Source organism: Capra hircus, chromosome 8, assembly GCF_001704415.2.
Source record: "Capra hircus breed San Clemente chromosome 8, ASM170441v1, whole genome shotgun sequence".
Taxonomy (NCBI): Eukaryota; Metazoa; Chordata; class Mammalia; order Artiodactyla; family Bovidae; genus Capra; species Capra hircus.
In genome coordinates this window covers 81,382,918-81,399,110 of record NC_030815.1, presented here as the reverse complement: position 1 = coordinate 81,399,110, position 16,193 = coordinate 81,382,918, and the positions used below count along the sequence as shown (strand labels likewise).

Genomic DNA, 16,193 nt, shown 5'->3' with positions numbered 1-16,193 from the left:
AGCCTATAGCCAAGTGTGAACGCAAGGTGCCAGGCGTGGGTGGGTGGGGGAATTGGACACTGCGGAAATGCCAATTTTAGGCAGAATAATCCCCGGAACCAGCCCAGCCCCGGTCTCCCACACTGAGCAGATGCTTCTGTCTGCAATCCACTACATGCCCTAGACCCTGTGTTCATCAACACTTGACAATTCTCAATGCTCTTTTATACCTTTTACCTTTTTTTTTGGTCTTCAATTTTAACAAGCCATTTCAAAGAAATAAAAATTCTTATGAGAATGCTCCCCTACAGGCTACTTACTATCTAATGGACTAATTTCCCAAAGTAGTTTTCAGACATTCCTTAAACATAATTCTCCTTATAATAATGTAATTTGGAACTCCAGTATAAATACACATAGACAGATCAAGGAGGCAAAATACAAGTGAGTTCTTCAAGTGGTTTAAATCAGTCAGGCAGAAAACATCTTAAACACTCAGCTCCTTTGGGTGGGGGTGGGAGGCTGGTTCCTTGGAATGGAGTCTGAAAACCTGTGTCTCACACAGAAGAGTTACTGTGACTGAAGAATGAATGGCACCAGAGGCTGAGCAGACATGCTGAGGGGTGAGACAGAACAGCTCAGTTCCAACAGCTTGGCCAACACCGCTCAACTTGGTTCTGGTAGCCACGACGCCACTGACTACACGGCCAAGGTCAGAAGCAGAAAATCGGCCTATCTTCTGTCACCACAAGCCCGGGGCTACAGTTTGTTTTGGCGCATCTCACAGCCACGCTTGAAAAAGCATCTGTGGCTCCTGTACCTGGCTGCTTCCCTTGCTTTATTTTTGAATATTAGGAATTATAAGCCGGTAACTTAGCACATATAAACAACACAGATGTATCATTTTCCGTTTTTCCTTATTCTTCAGGTGTCACTGCCAGCGTCACTGGCTTAGTGCGGTCCTTATACTTTGATGTAACGACGACTGTAGGACACTCCCTCCTATTGATATACTACAGCTCCATTCATCTTTCAATCATCTGACGATGCTGGAAATCCATTTCTAGTGTGTTCTAGAAAGCCCCAAAGTGTGTCAATAGCTTTTGACCAAGAAGCTACAAGGGTCTACAAGTCGACACAGGTCCAGAACAAGGACGCCTGCTGTGACACCAGACCACAGTGCTGTGGCCTCACTCAGCACACCCGAGGTGGCCAACAACCTGAAACTGGTATGGCCACACCCCTTAACTCACCTCTTGGGCCTGGAACTCATAAACCCACCTGCTTCCCCACGCGTGGGTCACTCTCCCAGAGCTGGGTCTCACAGCTTCTCCAGCTCTTTGAAACTGCTGTTTCCTTACTCAGCAGTTTGTCTTTACCAACAATAAAACACAAGCTTGGTGAGAGCTAGGGCCTGAGCCCTCCTGGGCAGTCTCCAGGCCCTGTCTCAATGCCTGGCACATAAGTATCTGCTTAATAAATGTTTCTGAATGAACGTACCATTTTAAAAACAGACTGCTTTTCAGCTACTTTGAAATTATAATGCACGGGTTGGAAGCTGTAAAATGCTTTGAAGAATGCCACCCAACCTATTTATGACAGGAAACATTCCTCTTTTTCAGTCCTTTTGATTCTAAAATTTACTGTTGAAGGGGGAAAAAAAAAATCTGTCTAGGGAACATGATCTGGGCAGCACATTAAACCTCATTTTGAGTTCCATTTTATATCTGTAAACAGAAAGACCAAGGCTCATGGCTTTTGTGAGTTAATAAGTCTAACACTGCAATAAACAAATCTACTTTTTCAATTTGTGTCCTTAAATTAGATTTATCATTACTTTAAAGAGGGCTGACTGCTGCTGAGGGAAGCATGACTAGCAGTCGAGGGGCACGGGGAGACCTTTCCAGAGCGGCTCCGGGACAGACAGCCTTCCCAGCATTCCGTTCCGGCACATCTGTGATGGTCTGGGATGTCTCTTTCTCATGCGGCACAGTCTGGGGTATGCCTGTCACACTGATTCCCAACACTTCCCTTTTCCTCTCTCTCCTGACAGCTCCTTACTTTCAAAGGGCTATGATCTGAACACTGTTTCACCTAAAGGGAATGCAGAGTTGCTCTGTGTGCTGCCACAAAGCCAGGCTGGTACATCCCACTGCTCCGAGTTAAGACCACAGGCTCTCAGCTCTTTTTCCCAACCTTGCCTGAGTCAGTCCCGAAAGCTCTCAGCTCTATGGTAAGTGGTTACAGCCAGTAATACCAGATTTTACCAAACCTGCTATGGGGATCATCACACTTGACATGCACATGGAGTGTGACAATGAGGGTCAAAGGTCATGACAAATATCAAGTTTTACATGGTCTCTCAGGCAAGTTCCAACCTTTCTTCCTTCTCCTGTGCATATATTGTTTCATTTAATGTCATCAATACTACTCAAGAAAGCTGGCTCTAAAATGTAGAACTCAGGAGCCCATGATGAGTCCACCCTAAAGTATGGTAGTGAGCCTTCCCTCCCTATCAAAGTCAAAGTGAAAGCCACTCAGTCGTGTCCAACTCTTTCGACCCCATGGACTCTGCAGTCCATGGAATTTTCCAGGCCAGAATACTGGAGTGGGTAGCCTTTCCCTTCTCCAGGGGATCTTCCCAACCCAGGGACTGAACCCAGGTCTCCCGCATTGCAGGCAGACTCTTTACCAGCTGAGCCACAAGGGAAGCCTAAGAATACTGGAGTGGGTAGCCTATCCCTTCTCCAGTGAATCATCCCGACCCAGGAATCAAACTGCGGTCTCCTGCATTGCAGGCAGATTCTTTACTAACTGAGCTATCAAGGAGCTTCCTCCCTATCAAAACGGCACACTAAATGGAAACATTCCAATGTGGAATTTGATAATAAGGAAATTACACATTGCACCTCCTTTCCTCATTAATATCTGAGAAATGGCAGATATTTCTCAAAATATTTGCTATTAAAAACAACCCAAGAGTCAAGCTGGGGAAGGCTGGTTCAGGAAATGGTACCTGAGGCAACTACCTGGTGTCTGACAGTGGAGCCCAGGGGCAGGCCTGGCTCTGGGCTGCTCTCCCCACTGCCTGCGGACTTCCTATGTGCTCAGCCTGGGCATCTGCTTCTACCCACTGACGGGCATGATCAGTTGGTCGATGGAACACAATTCCACATGGTTCAAAGCTGCACAGCAACACGCAGACCAAGTAGCTCAAAAAATCATGTTCAGTGCCACCCCATAAAACTGATTTATAAAATTTCATACCCTGACAAACCAAAAATGCCTTCATACCACATCCATGGAGGTGCTTTCACTTTTTAAAAACAATGTGAATTCAATACAATTGCTTTCTCTCTGCTATCAGTTATCAGCACAAACATTCAACTGTAAGAGGCATAAACTGCCAGGGAATCCTGCAGGATGCGGCGCCACCTCCCTGCAGGGCAGGCTCAGAGACCACACTCAGGAGGCTCCCACAAGCTTGAGGAAGAGTGCATTCTACCTGCAGCCTGAAGGTTCCACGGCTTGAAAGCAGAGAAATCCAACTTTCAAATCTTGGTGTACCATGGAACTAGAGAGCAAAGGGAGGTGTTTGGGAAAGGCACCAGAGGGAAGAAAAGCAATCTGGGAAGACACTGTGGCAACAGTGAGCCCTCTGGTCCAGGGCATTTAAGGCGTGCTACACGGGATGACAACTCCGTTTGTAACTGTGAAAGAAAACGGCAGCGCTCACAGAAAACTGTGCTTTTTGGAGTGTGGATTTCACTACAGAAATCTAATGCAAAAGTATATAAACTATGACACAGGTATGAAGAACCTGGGAACACCATTAAAATCCCACACACTGATTTTACTCTTAACACCACTAAAGACAAAAGGAACAGGAGCTGGGTTTGTGGTGCTATGGAAAGAAGAGCATCAGGGCAATGCTATTTATAACCCAGAAAATGTGTGCATCTCTGCCTCTTAGATCATCTGGACAGACTTGGGGGTGGGTAACATACACAGACAGTAAGAGTAGATAATGCCTCCTAAACCTTCAAATATCTATACAACAGGGCCTGTTGCTAACTACAGTGGAAGAAGCAATGGCAATGAATTAAACGACCAGGAACTTTTAAAATAATAGTCTGGCTAAACCTATAGCTAAATATCCTCCTTTAAATGTCCTTTTCCTCTTTTATGTATAGATAAATTCTAAATGTTATGACTGATTATAATTGTTTATTTAACAGAGGTCCATCTAATCAAAGCTATGGTTTTTCCAGCGGTCATGTACGGATGTGAGAGTTGGACTATAAAGAAAGCTCAGTGCTGAAGAATTGTGCTTTTGAACTGTGGTGTTGGAGAAGACTCTTGAGAGTCCCTTGGACTGTAAGGAGATCCAACTAGTCCATTCTAAAGGAAATCAGTCCTGGATATTCATTGGAAGGACTGATGCTGAAGCTCCAATACTTGGGTCACCTGTTGTGAAGAACTGACTCATTTGAAAAGACCCTGATGCCGGGAAAGATTGAAGGCGGGAGGAGAAGGGGACAACAAAGGATGAGACGGTTGGATGGCATCACCCACTCGATGGACATGAGTTTGAGTAAGCTTTGGGAGTTGGTGATGAACAGGGAGGCCTGGCATGTTGCAGTCCACGGGGTCACAAAGAGTCGGACACGACTGAGTGAACTGAACTGAAAGAAAAATTAGGCAGATTATGCCAGGAGTGGCTCGTTTTTTCTTTAAACAATATCTCATTAGCCACAAAGTGCAGTTAACAACTCAAGGTAAATAAAATGCAGGCTCTGGCCTCAGGAATAGGAGAGGAATACTAATCTAAACAAACAAACAAACAAACATCAAAGTTCTCTATCATGTTAGATCAGATTTCAAAAATCCTTTTATCATTGTATACAGCAACGGAGACCTGATCAGTTACAAGGTTTCCATGGAAAAATCCCAGGGACACTGAATTGAATAAGAAAGAAAATTCCAAGGAAGAAATATCTAGATATATCTACCTGACTTTGAAGACATGTTCTAAAACATTAAATGTCTCATTAAACCAAATACAACAACAACAAAAAATACACAAATATAACTAAAGAATTACATAAGAGCTTTGTTTATTCGCACATTATAAAAGGCACATGGTTTAAAAATCTCGCTATGTCTAAAGTAACTAAGGAAAATCGCCCCAGTCCCTTTTATCACCCATATCCTGCCCAGCTCTCCAAACCCACAAATCACAATGCTGTGTCAAAAGGACAGCTATGCCCCTCACCAGCACTGCTCTAGCATTTTAAAAAGTATTAAGCCACAGTACTTCTAGCTCACATCTTAAAGTTCAGATCCATCAGCCTTTGACTCTCTGATGTGTCAAGGAGCCGAGGCGCCAGACCCCTTGTCCCTGGGAAGAAATTGTGATGAACGGCCAGACACTGGCTATGGCAGGTGTCAATCCGCCTTTCCGGAAGCTCATTCCACCTGCCCTCTGTCTCTGACCCCAGAAAACCACTTGGCTGATTGTACCACACCATTCGGACCCGCCACAACAGTCTCCTTTTTATATGCTCGCTCTGAGAACCTGCCTCCTGGGGCTCTGTTCCATGATGGTTGCCTCCTGACACTGCTGGGCAGTGACCTGGGGAGGCCCCCAGCACAGACTCCAAAAAGGAAGGAGGGAAGGAAGAGGCAGCCACCAAGGGGGCTGGGGCCAGCGCTCTGGCACTACTCCCAGACCCGGGGCCTCGGTGACCTTGCACAGCCCTGTGGTCCTACAAGGGCTGTGGCGCCAGCCCGGCAGGCTGCCCTCACATACCGCCGCGATCATGGGGCTGACGTCAGCAAGGCTGGGCTCTGCTTTTGTACTTAGATTCCGCATCGAGGTGGACCAAAGGGGAAGGAGGCACCAAACTCCGCACACTGCAGTTTAGTAACTATAAACTGCTGAGCACCCTGAAGTGGCAACAGAGCCCACTGAGATCACATCTAATCTTTCCTCTTAACTTCCTGTCAGGAGAAGAAAATAGCAATGTTTTCTTTATTTTGGAGCCAGAATACTATGGAAAAACAACCAGGGCAGAAGGGGAGTGCTGAGCTGCATGGTTGGGAATGGACCCCAAACACTGTGTAGAAGCCGGTCACCGTGACCAGAAGGTATTTTAGCATAAAGGGAATGAGCAGTCACAGCTACTCATCAGGCTTAGATTTTAAACACATGATACCCACCTAACCTTTTTTAAAAAAATATTTTAATTGGAGGCTAATTACTTTACAATATCGTGGTGGGTTTTGCATACATTGAATCAGCCATGGGTATACATATGTCCCCCATCCTAAACCTCCATCCCATCTCCCTCACCAACCAATCCCTCAGGGTCATCCCAGTGCACCGGCTTTGAGTGCCCGGTTTCAGGCATCGAACTTGGACTGGGGTTTATTCTCTGCCCTTTTAGTATGCGTCTCCAGAGATCTGTTGATCATGGAATGTTTTCAGTTCATAGAAACTATGCTTTTGGTCCAAATGAAATTCAGAAATGGGCATCAGAGCTGTCAAGACTTTTGTAGGCCTTCAATCATACCTTCCACCTGTAGACTTTAAAGGCTGTAGTATTTTAAAATAAACAATGAGTTCTCCTACTGATGAAGTATTAACATCCACGCCCTCCCTGCAAAGGGAGGTGGCCAGTTTACATGGTTTTCAAGGGCTCTTTCCCCAGAGGAAAGGCAGTGGTGGCACAAAGGCCTACAGGGTTGGATGTTTTTCTGTTTGCAATCCACCTTGAAAGTGTCCTTTTCAAGAGCAAAATGTAGACAGACAGATGCTGGGTTGGCTTTTTCTGGGCACTAGTCGTCAAGCAGGTTTGCCCTCCCTCACTAACCTGCTTCTTCACATTTACTTGCTACTACACTAGTTTGCAATTCCTCCTTTTTCTTCCATGTGAGACGTCTCTGCTTTCACCTCCTCCAAGGTTACATTCTTTGGAGCCTTGAGAGAATACAGTTGGCTCAGGGCAGCCCCTAAACGTAGTTAACCAACTTCAAGCTATTCCACTCTGTGTTGTAATCGTCAGGCACTTTGCTGGATGAGATGAAAAAACTGCCTTTTGTGGTCAGCTGCTTTAGAGCAATGGTTCTTTAACCAGGATGACTGTATCCCCCAGCTGATATCTGGCAACTCCTGGAGACATTTCTGATTTCCAAAACAGGGGTGGGACAGGAAGGGAAGAGAACTGCCACTGGCATGTCAGGAAAAAGGGCTGGAGACGTGACACATTTTATAATGCACAGGACATCCCCCAGCAGAGGATTATCCACTCCAACGTACCTGTAATGCTAAGGCTGAGAAACTGTGGTTTAGAGTAACCCCCTCCACCAGTCCCAGATAGCTCAGCTGGTAAAGAATCCATCTGCAATGCAGGAGATCATGGTTCAATTCCTGGGTTGGAAAGTTCCCCTGGAGAAGGGATAGGCTACCCACTCCAGTATTCTTAGGCATCCCTGGTGGCTGAGATGGTAAAGAATCTATCTGCAATGTGAGAGACCTGGGTTCGATCCCTGGGTTGGGAAGATCCCCTGGAGGAGGGCATGGCAACCCATTCCTATATTCCTGCCTGGAGAATTCCTGCCTCCTCCATGGACAGAGGAGCCTGGCAGGCTACAATCCATGGGGTTGCAAAGAGTGTCGGACACGACTGAGTGACTAAGCACTCCACCACAGAAAAAGCCAACAAGCCTCCAAGTTAAGGACTCCGTGACCAGATGCTGCTTGGGGGCTAACAGCAGGGTAGATTCTACTTCTTTCTCTTTCTCATGTCCAGTCCTGACAGATTAGAGAGACAATATAAAGGTGGCTTGAGCTAAACAAGGGGCTTCCCTGGTGGTTCAGAGGGTAAAGTGTCTGCCTGCAATGCAGGAGACCTGGGTTAGATCCCTGGGTCAGGAAGATCCCCTGGAGAAGGAAATGACAGTACTCTTGCCTGGAAAATCCCACGGACAGAGAAGCCTGGTAGACTACAGTCCATGGGATCGCAAAGAGTCGGACACAATTGAGCAACTTCACTTTTGAGTGAAACAACAAAACTTGACCATTTCACAAGAGAATGTGAATCTTACATGACTTCAAAACCTCTCATGTTGTTAACAATCCCACGAAGAAGGGATTTGTGGCTCCACTGTAATCCTAAGGAGACGGAGGCTCAGGAACCTTGGTCACAAGTCTGCAGGGAGGAGGCAGGAAAGCTGGTGAAGACTGAGAAGTCTTGTCTCTCATTTTCTTAACTATGGGCGGCGACTCATTTGTTGCTGTTCAGGCGCTCAGTCCTGTCCGATTCTTTGTGACCCCACAGACTGCAGCGCACCAGGCAACCCTGTCCTCCATTATTTCCCAGAGTTTGCTCAAACTCATGTCCATTGAATCAGTGATGCGATCTAACCATCTCATCCCCTGCCGCCCTCTTCTTACGCCTTCCCAGCATCAGAGTCTTTTCCAAAGAGCTGGCTCTTCGCATCAGGAGGCCAAAGTATTGAAGTTAGTGGGTCATAGGATCAATTTGTGCACCACAATGCACATGTTTAAAGAAAATGAAACAGGAAATAATGGCACACATTAAAGTATTTCTGTGAAGCCCTTTTTTGCCAGTTAGTTGTGGTCAAAAAGGCTGACAGCCAGCAGACTAGTGCAGGTACTGCTGTGCAGATTAGGAAATTGGGGCCCAGGAGGGTGGGCGATTTGCAGGTGGCCTCCAGCCATTTGGGGACCTTTGACCACATCCAGCTTGTTGCTAAGATGTATCTGGGAAAGCAGCCCCACTGAACACAGGTTAGGGCCAGGGGCAGATGGAGAAACAGTGCTCACTCCTTCCCACCACAACCTAACCCAGGGGGCCTTTTCCTTTCAACCAACAGTGCTTCCCCAAATACAATGATGGGAAGACCTGGTGCTGATAATGACCTCTCCCAGAAAATTAATTTTCTGGCTCAGCCTACTAAATGATACATCAGAGCTGAGCATGGTACCTGGGGGAACTTTCTAACACCCCACCACTCCCATCCAAGCCAGATCAAACAGTGAGTGGCTGTTTCTGAATTTTCTCACCCGAGGGGTGCCCCAGTTTTGAAGTGCGGAACTGTAGTCTATGGAAATAAAGTTGCTTCAAGGTCAGCTCTGGGGTTCTTGGGGACAAAGGTCACACAGAGCCAAGGCGCATGGAGCCTCATCTTGTTAACATGGAAAGGCTATTTCCACAGCTGAGCAGACCTGCTAAAGCAGGCAGGAAATGATTTTAAAAGGGATCTCAGAAAATACCTTTTGTTTCAAGAATCAGTTGTATATTTTAAAACCTTTATGGGGCTTCCCTGGTGGCTCAGTGGTAAAGAATCCACCTGCCAATGCAGGAGACTGGATTTGCTCCCTGATCTGAGAAGAGCCCACAGAACCATAAGCCTGTGTGCCACAAACTATTGAGCCTGTGCTCTAGAGCATGGGAGCTGCAACTGCTGAAGCCTGTGCACCCTGGAGTCCGTGCCCCACAATGAGAAGCCACCGCAGAGAGAAGCCCGCACGCCACAGCTGGAGAGCAGCGCCCGCTAGCTGCAACTAGCGAAACCCCCCGCAGCAACCAAGACCCACACAGCCAAAAATAAAATCATTTAAAGCCACAAAACCTTGATTTTTGTTAAAAAAATAAAATAAAAATGAAAACCTTTATGGGTTCTTTGTTTGAACCAATATGCTCAGAAACTATAGACAATGCATTTCTATGAACTAAGTTTCCCTTTCAGTTCATTTTCTGACCTAGTTTAAAGCAGCCCAGCATATGGCTAGAGGTTTCTTTGATTGAGGAGGTAAAATATGGTAACTACTCCTGTAGCTAGTACTACTTTCTAGGCTAAGGAATGCAAACATTCCCCCAACAATGCCCCAGTTTTCAGATGGCAGCAACAAGAGTGTTGAGGCAAGGCGGAGAATGGGCCAAGATGACACATGTCACCGTGCCCAGCTTATTACATGTGCCCTCATGCACGTTTCCTTTTAAGATGCTGAACACACGTGTCCCTCCCTGCAGGGCAGACCTGTGTACTCACACCACGTGACGCAGCACACAGAGGACAAGACGCACGTTAACGTGGAAACGTGTGCCCTCGACAAGCAAACAGCTGGCAAACAGCATCAGCCTGGCTGCCACACCCAGAAATCCTGACCAAGACTGGACATTCTGTGAACACAACCGAAACACAGAAGCAACACAACTAATACAAATACTGAGCTACGCCAGGACAGTCATTAAAATAAACTTCCCAGGGAGACAGCACCAGCCCACCCGCACAAAGAAGGTGGGAGGGAAGGACAAGTGGGCGTGACAGCCGAGAAGATACAGCACCTACTGAACGGAGGGCCTGGTGCACAGGCTTCTCGCACAGTCCAGACGTCTGGTCCAGCAAGAACACGCTGCTCCACCAAGGAGAGAGTTTCGCAGCGTTGGGAAATCAGGGGATTAAAGGAGCTATGGCCAGAGCACGCTCACCTTCTCAAAGACTGACCTCACATCTATGCTTTTAGGAGAAATGCTGGTCCGAGGAGTGGTGGGGATGCGCTTTATCTACCTCCTGGAAAAGTGAGGAAAACCCCTGCTGTCACGAGCACTCCCTGCTTCTATGCCAGACACCCCCCCAACCCCACCCCGGCCGTCCTGGGCTGAAGTCTTCTGCACAGACACCTAACTCAGCATCATGGTTCCAGGGCCTGTGGCAGCACCCTGAACAAGAGCGTCAGCTCCATAACTCACACGGTTCCTTGCCAGGAAGTTACCTTTGGAGCCATTTTCCATAAGGATGCTCCACACACAACCTGCCACAGTCCAGCATCTCAGCCACGCTTTGAATGACCACTATGTATTACATATTTAAAAGTCCTGATAATAACCGAAAGGGAACTATATGTTTGGTCAAGGAGAAGCACCAAGAATAAAGTCAGATTCCTCATTTTTCCAGCAAATAATTCTTTCTCCCATGAAATGTCCTGTCACTTAAAATAAAGGCAGATGGTTAGTCAACAAAATTCCTGCTAATCAGTGTCACAGTAAATCACACTTAAACTAATGAAGTTTCTAGAAAACACTCTGGTTGGCCAATATCTTATTGCTTTCCTTGTTCTGAGTGATGTTTCAAGGAAACCTCACCGTGAAACATGCTGTCAGTGTAACTGACCAGATGCCAGGGCCTCAGAGGGCCTGGGAAGGGGGCAAGGCAGCGGTATGTTAGGCCTCAGGGCCCTAAGGCCCTAATCCGGGCCCTATCCACCCCTGACCTCAATCCTACTGGCCCCAGGGCAGGGGTCAACAAACTCAGGATGGGGCAGGCCAAACCAGCCCACATCTAAGAGTGCTGTGGATGTTTTAGAATAGCTTTAAAAAGGAACACCTAACAAAAAGAATTATCTTGAGATGTGGTAACTATATGAAATTCAAGTTTCAGGGTCCATAAACAACTTTACTGAAACACAGGCACTTCTGTTTGCTGACATACTAAGGCAGCTGTTAACAGCATGGCCTGAAATATTAAAATCTGCTCCTTTACAGGAAGTCTGCTGAGCCCTCTCCTGGCACACGTCACGCTGCCAGCTCTGAATGGAAATCACTCCTGGAGCCCCTGGCTCTGTGCGGCCAACTCCTTCTTGCCCTTAGGTCCTGGCTTGAAAGTCACCTTTTCTTGTGGCCTTTCCTGAAGTCTGTCTAGAGACACTGAGCTCACTTTCACTTGTAACCTCCTTTGACGCTCTTATATGAAACTATCCTGTTCATTTACTCGTGAGCTGTTTTTCCAAAGAATCCCAGCCTGCTGAGGATGAACCCTCGCCACTGCTATATCCCTAGTGCCTGGCAGAGTGAGGATCTGTGAAATGCATGGACCAGGCCAGTTACTTAAACCAACCAAAGCCTCCCCCAGACCCCAGTCTCTCAACACCAAAGAGCCAAGCCTGAAGAGACTGCTCTGGCTTTGGACATCACAGTGCAGTCTGAAACACAAAACAAGCAGCCAAAATAAAACTGGTTATGTTTCTCAAAGGTTTGAGAAGTTACCTATAGCAACAAAGTGGATCTGTAAGTTAGAGACACAATGTGCTTTATGTTTATGCCAAGAGGAATGGGGGAAAACAGGATCTCCCACTTCCCAGCTTCTGGTGAGGAGTGACAGGTGCCTGGCACCTGCTTTGATCCTCCCGCCTTCGTCTGCCCACTGCCCGTCACTGGGGCCTGGCATTTCAGCGGTATTCAGTCCTGATTAAAGCATAACCTCATGCCTATAAATAGAAAGCTCTTTTAAACACTAATTAAAAATAACAGGCTGGCATTTGGAATCTCCTATAAACAAAAATATAAGAGCTGAAATAAACAGCAACAGTTGCATGTTTGATCTGTGCTGAGATGGGTAAAAAGCTACATATGTTTCCTCTGGAGTTTTTCAATTAACTCCTGAATTTATGTGAGGGTTTTTAAATGTACAACAAACGCCAATCTTAGCTTTTAATCTAATAATGAGCAGGCTTTTCTTGACTTACTCCATAATTGTGAAAATAATTTTAATAATATATTTAACCCAACATGTCCAAAATATCATTCTGACACTGTAATCGATAAGGAGAAATTACTGAGACATTCTGCTTCTCTTTATACTATGACTTCAGAACCCACATATTTCAGCACAACAGCCACAGGCCAAGTGCCCAACAGCTACATGGGCTAATGGCCACCATACTGGACTGTGCAGCTTTCAAACGTTCATTTATCCTCAAATGAACAGAAATCAAATATGTTTGCTTTTTAAGAGTTTTATATAAGAGAATTTTTCTGTGTGTGTTTTTACTTAAGATGACTAAATACATTATTTATTATTTTATGTATTAAAAAAAAAACCCTGGACCTCATCTTAGGATTCACACTGCATTCTTCATAATAAGCTAAAAGATATTAAGGACCACATCATATTGCTTTCCCACAAGCATCCAATTTTGCTTTTCAAACCACGGCTGTTAAGATTTAGTTTTCATTTCCTTTACACATGGCTCCCTTCCTGTTCTAACTGAACGCAACCAAGAAGCTCTGGCGCGTCTGAGCCAAGTTTCCTTAATATGCAACAGGACGGCGCCACCGTCATGCACACGACGATGCACCCAAGTTCATAATTCAGAAACCTTCCGTTCATCCGCTCATTCCTTTAGGAGACTTACGTCTGTCTTAACAATTTAAGAGGAAAGGGGGGAAAACTCAGGACTTAAAAACGCCGTGGTAATGACCAGGGTCAGAGGCCCCTACTGGAGCACGCACAACCAGGGAAGCAGTTTCAACAGTTTGGGACACAATTGGGCCATCAACCTTCACCAGCAGTGAGGGCCCACAGTTTAAACCCTGAGGGTGTTCTTCTTACCTCAGCATCCTGCTCCGAGAGGTGGTACGTCCTCTCAAGGCTTTGCAGAGTTCGTGGAGTCACAGTCTTCTGCTCCAAGAGATGCTCCAGAAGCAAGACCAGTTGGTCTGGAAGAAGCTGAGGACAAAACCACACAGCCTGTGAAGATGCCATTCAGCTTACAAGATATTAAGCCCAAACGTTCAGACCAAAGCCAGCCAAACCAGGGTAACATGGGCACTTGCAGTGACTGTCTGAAACATGGCAAGACTGGAGACCTGACTCTGGTAAAACCTCAAGGTTTACACTGCTTCTCCAAAGACATGGCATTCCGGCGCCTGATGAAGTCTTACTTTCCTTGGGTTTTTCATGAAAGTTCTATATTTAAGGGCAGATCAAAACTGTGTTTATCTGTTTTTTAGGTTGTACACCATGAATTTTTTTTTAGATGTACAATGTGATGACAATGTACATATACACCGTGAATGATAAAAACGATGCTTATCTTAAAACATTGCCATGGTTTTATTAGATCTTTTTCTTTACAGGATGCATATGCCAAAAAATGTCATTTAGCCTAGACAAATACTTAAGAAACCATCTGATTTTAGGTAAACACACGAAAGTTTAACAGAAATAAGAAGCAACTTTCTTATTTCCTTCTTTAAAACATAAATCTTGCAAATGTACACCAAGAAATAAAGAGCATGCAATAAAACTAGAGCCATGTCTCATAACCAATTATAAAAACTGTACGTTTACTATTCCATCAGAAAAAAGGTTGTTATGTGTGATTATATACATACATACACTCACCCACCCCAACTACACAAGGTCACTCACATTCCTGAGTTTCATACAGGGTAAGTAAAAATGGCATTACCATTTAAAGGCAAAAAGAGGAAGATGTTTTTATATATTAATAGCTCAAAAATAACACAAACTAATCTGTGAAGAAACAATACTTGTGAAATCCAAGAACTTAACATATCTGTCTTACTCACTCTACCAGTTCCTAGACCAGCCTCTAGCACAGAACAGAACTCAAACTACTGACAAAAGAAAAAAAGAAATCAATTTAAGATGCATCTGGTAGGAACCAAAAAATATTTATTCTAAAATGAAGGTTTTAAAAGAATTACTATGAATTCCACTATTCTCGACATTGAGATTTTCTCCATTCCTACCTATGCCCAGACAATCCTTGTCAACTAACCCAAATTTACAGTTCTGAAAGTCAATACTATAGCAATAGAATAGTCGCAAGAACACCTGGATTTTAATCTCTACTTTGTTCTCTAAAAGAAATTTTTAGAATTATTGGTTTCTCCCCCATCCTCTCTTTACCTTTCAGCCCCCAAGTGTGCACTCCGCCTCTGCCTCCTGCCTCCATTCACATACACACTTTTCCAAACCATGCTTGTAGGAAATCCCAGTAGAGACCGCATACATGACATTTACCATGGAATTCCACAAAGACAGCACTTCCCATTATTTTCTCATCTCACTTTCCTAAGGTCTAATAAAACCCCCACTTCCCTCTAGACAGACGGACACAAAGGCACAACACTTGATTCTTGGCTATTTTCATTTCATAACATCACTCCATCCGCTAAAGAGTCAAGGGTGGATCCTCTCTCAGGCTGACAGACTGAAAGGTGCTTCAGCAAAAACATGGTTACAACTCAGCACTGACCCTGTGAGGTTATACAGGAGAACACTTAATTTCCTTCCAATAAAACTATTGTGTTTGTAAGATGCTTTAAAGATATCATTTACAACATAATGACCAGGACCAAAAAGCCAGTTTTCATTTTCTACAGTTTCAGACACAGGAGGCTACTTTAAATATCTTGTTATTAAATCTGTTTTATAAAACAGACCAAGTCTAGAACCACAGCTGCTGTGGAGCATCCATACCATACCCTTGTACACCATTCACATGATGAGCACTTGGCCAGCGGGCCCTCGTGGCCCCGGGCAGAGGGAGGCATCTCACCCAGCCTCTGGCACTCCTGACCAGGAAGCAGAGCTGAGACTCCGTGCGTGCCCCGGCACCCCAGGTTCCCTCATGCTCTTTCCCATCCATTTCCCTGCAGTCTCCCTCTCTGGATCTTCCTTCCCTACGTTCCAAGAGGGGCTTTCCTCTGGTGGAGGCTAAACCTTCAGCCCCAGGCCTGATTGTAACCCTCATTCCCCGCTAAGGCCACTCCCCGACTGCCCTCCTGCACTTGAACCCTTCTCACCGAGTCTATTCTTTCTCCTCAAAATGGTCAGTCCCCATCCCATGGCTACATCCCTTTCCAAAACGTGCTCCACGTGCCTCCACCCCCAACTCCCCCCACCCACCCCACCAACTGCAGTGGCCTGGCTGGTGCCTGTCCAGCAGCAGCCCACCTGCCTGTACAGGCGCAGGGTGGGGGATGTCCCCAGATCGGGTCAGAACGGCTGGCCAGTCCTGCAGCCCCATGAGCACTCTCAAAATTGATCAGCAGTGCTTCCACAGGCAGCCAATTCAGGGTAGCCACAGCTACGCAAGAAGACAGCTTCTAGGGAAAGGCCCAGCCTGACACAGCACAGAACACCCATCACCTGGGGGTGGGGGGCCTCAGTCACTAACTAAACACAGCAGGAACAAGCCCAGCCAATTTGTGGAATTACAGAGAAGGAAGGAGTAGAAAGAAAAGCATCTCCCTATTATATGCCTGAGCTTACAAAGAGGCCTATTGTCAGTTGAGGATTTGGTTTAGACTAGAGAGACCCAGGGAGGAAAAAAAACCCTGGCTAAGATGACCAGTTTGGTCTTCAACTTACCC

The 16,193-nt window shown here is 45.8% G+C and overlaps 1 protein-coding gene across 2 annotated transcripts in view; it reads right to left on the bottom strand.

Annotated features, from left to right (window-relative positions):
* The window catches only part of C8H9orf3 (chromosome 8 C9orf3 homolog), a 420,759-nt gene that overhangs the window by 11,224 nt on the left and 393,342 nt on the right, over positions 1–16,193 (bottom strand). For both annotated transcript variants that reach the window (XM_018052467.1, XM_018052468.1), the window contains one exon: positions 13,399–13,515. In XM_018052467.1, the coding sequence (XP_017907956.1) occupies positions 13,399–13,515 (117 nt within the window). The remainder of the gene's footprint in view (positions 1–13,398; positions 13,516–16,193) is intronic.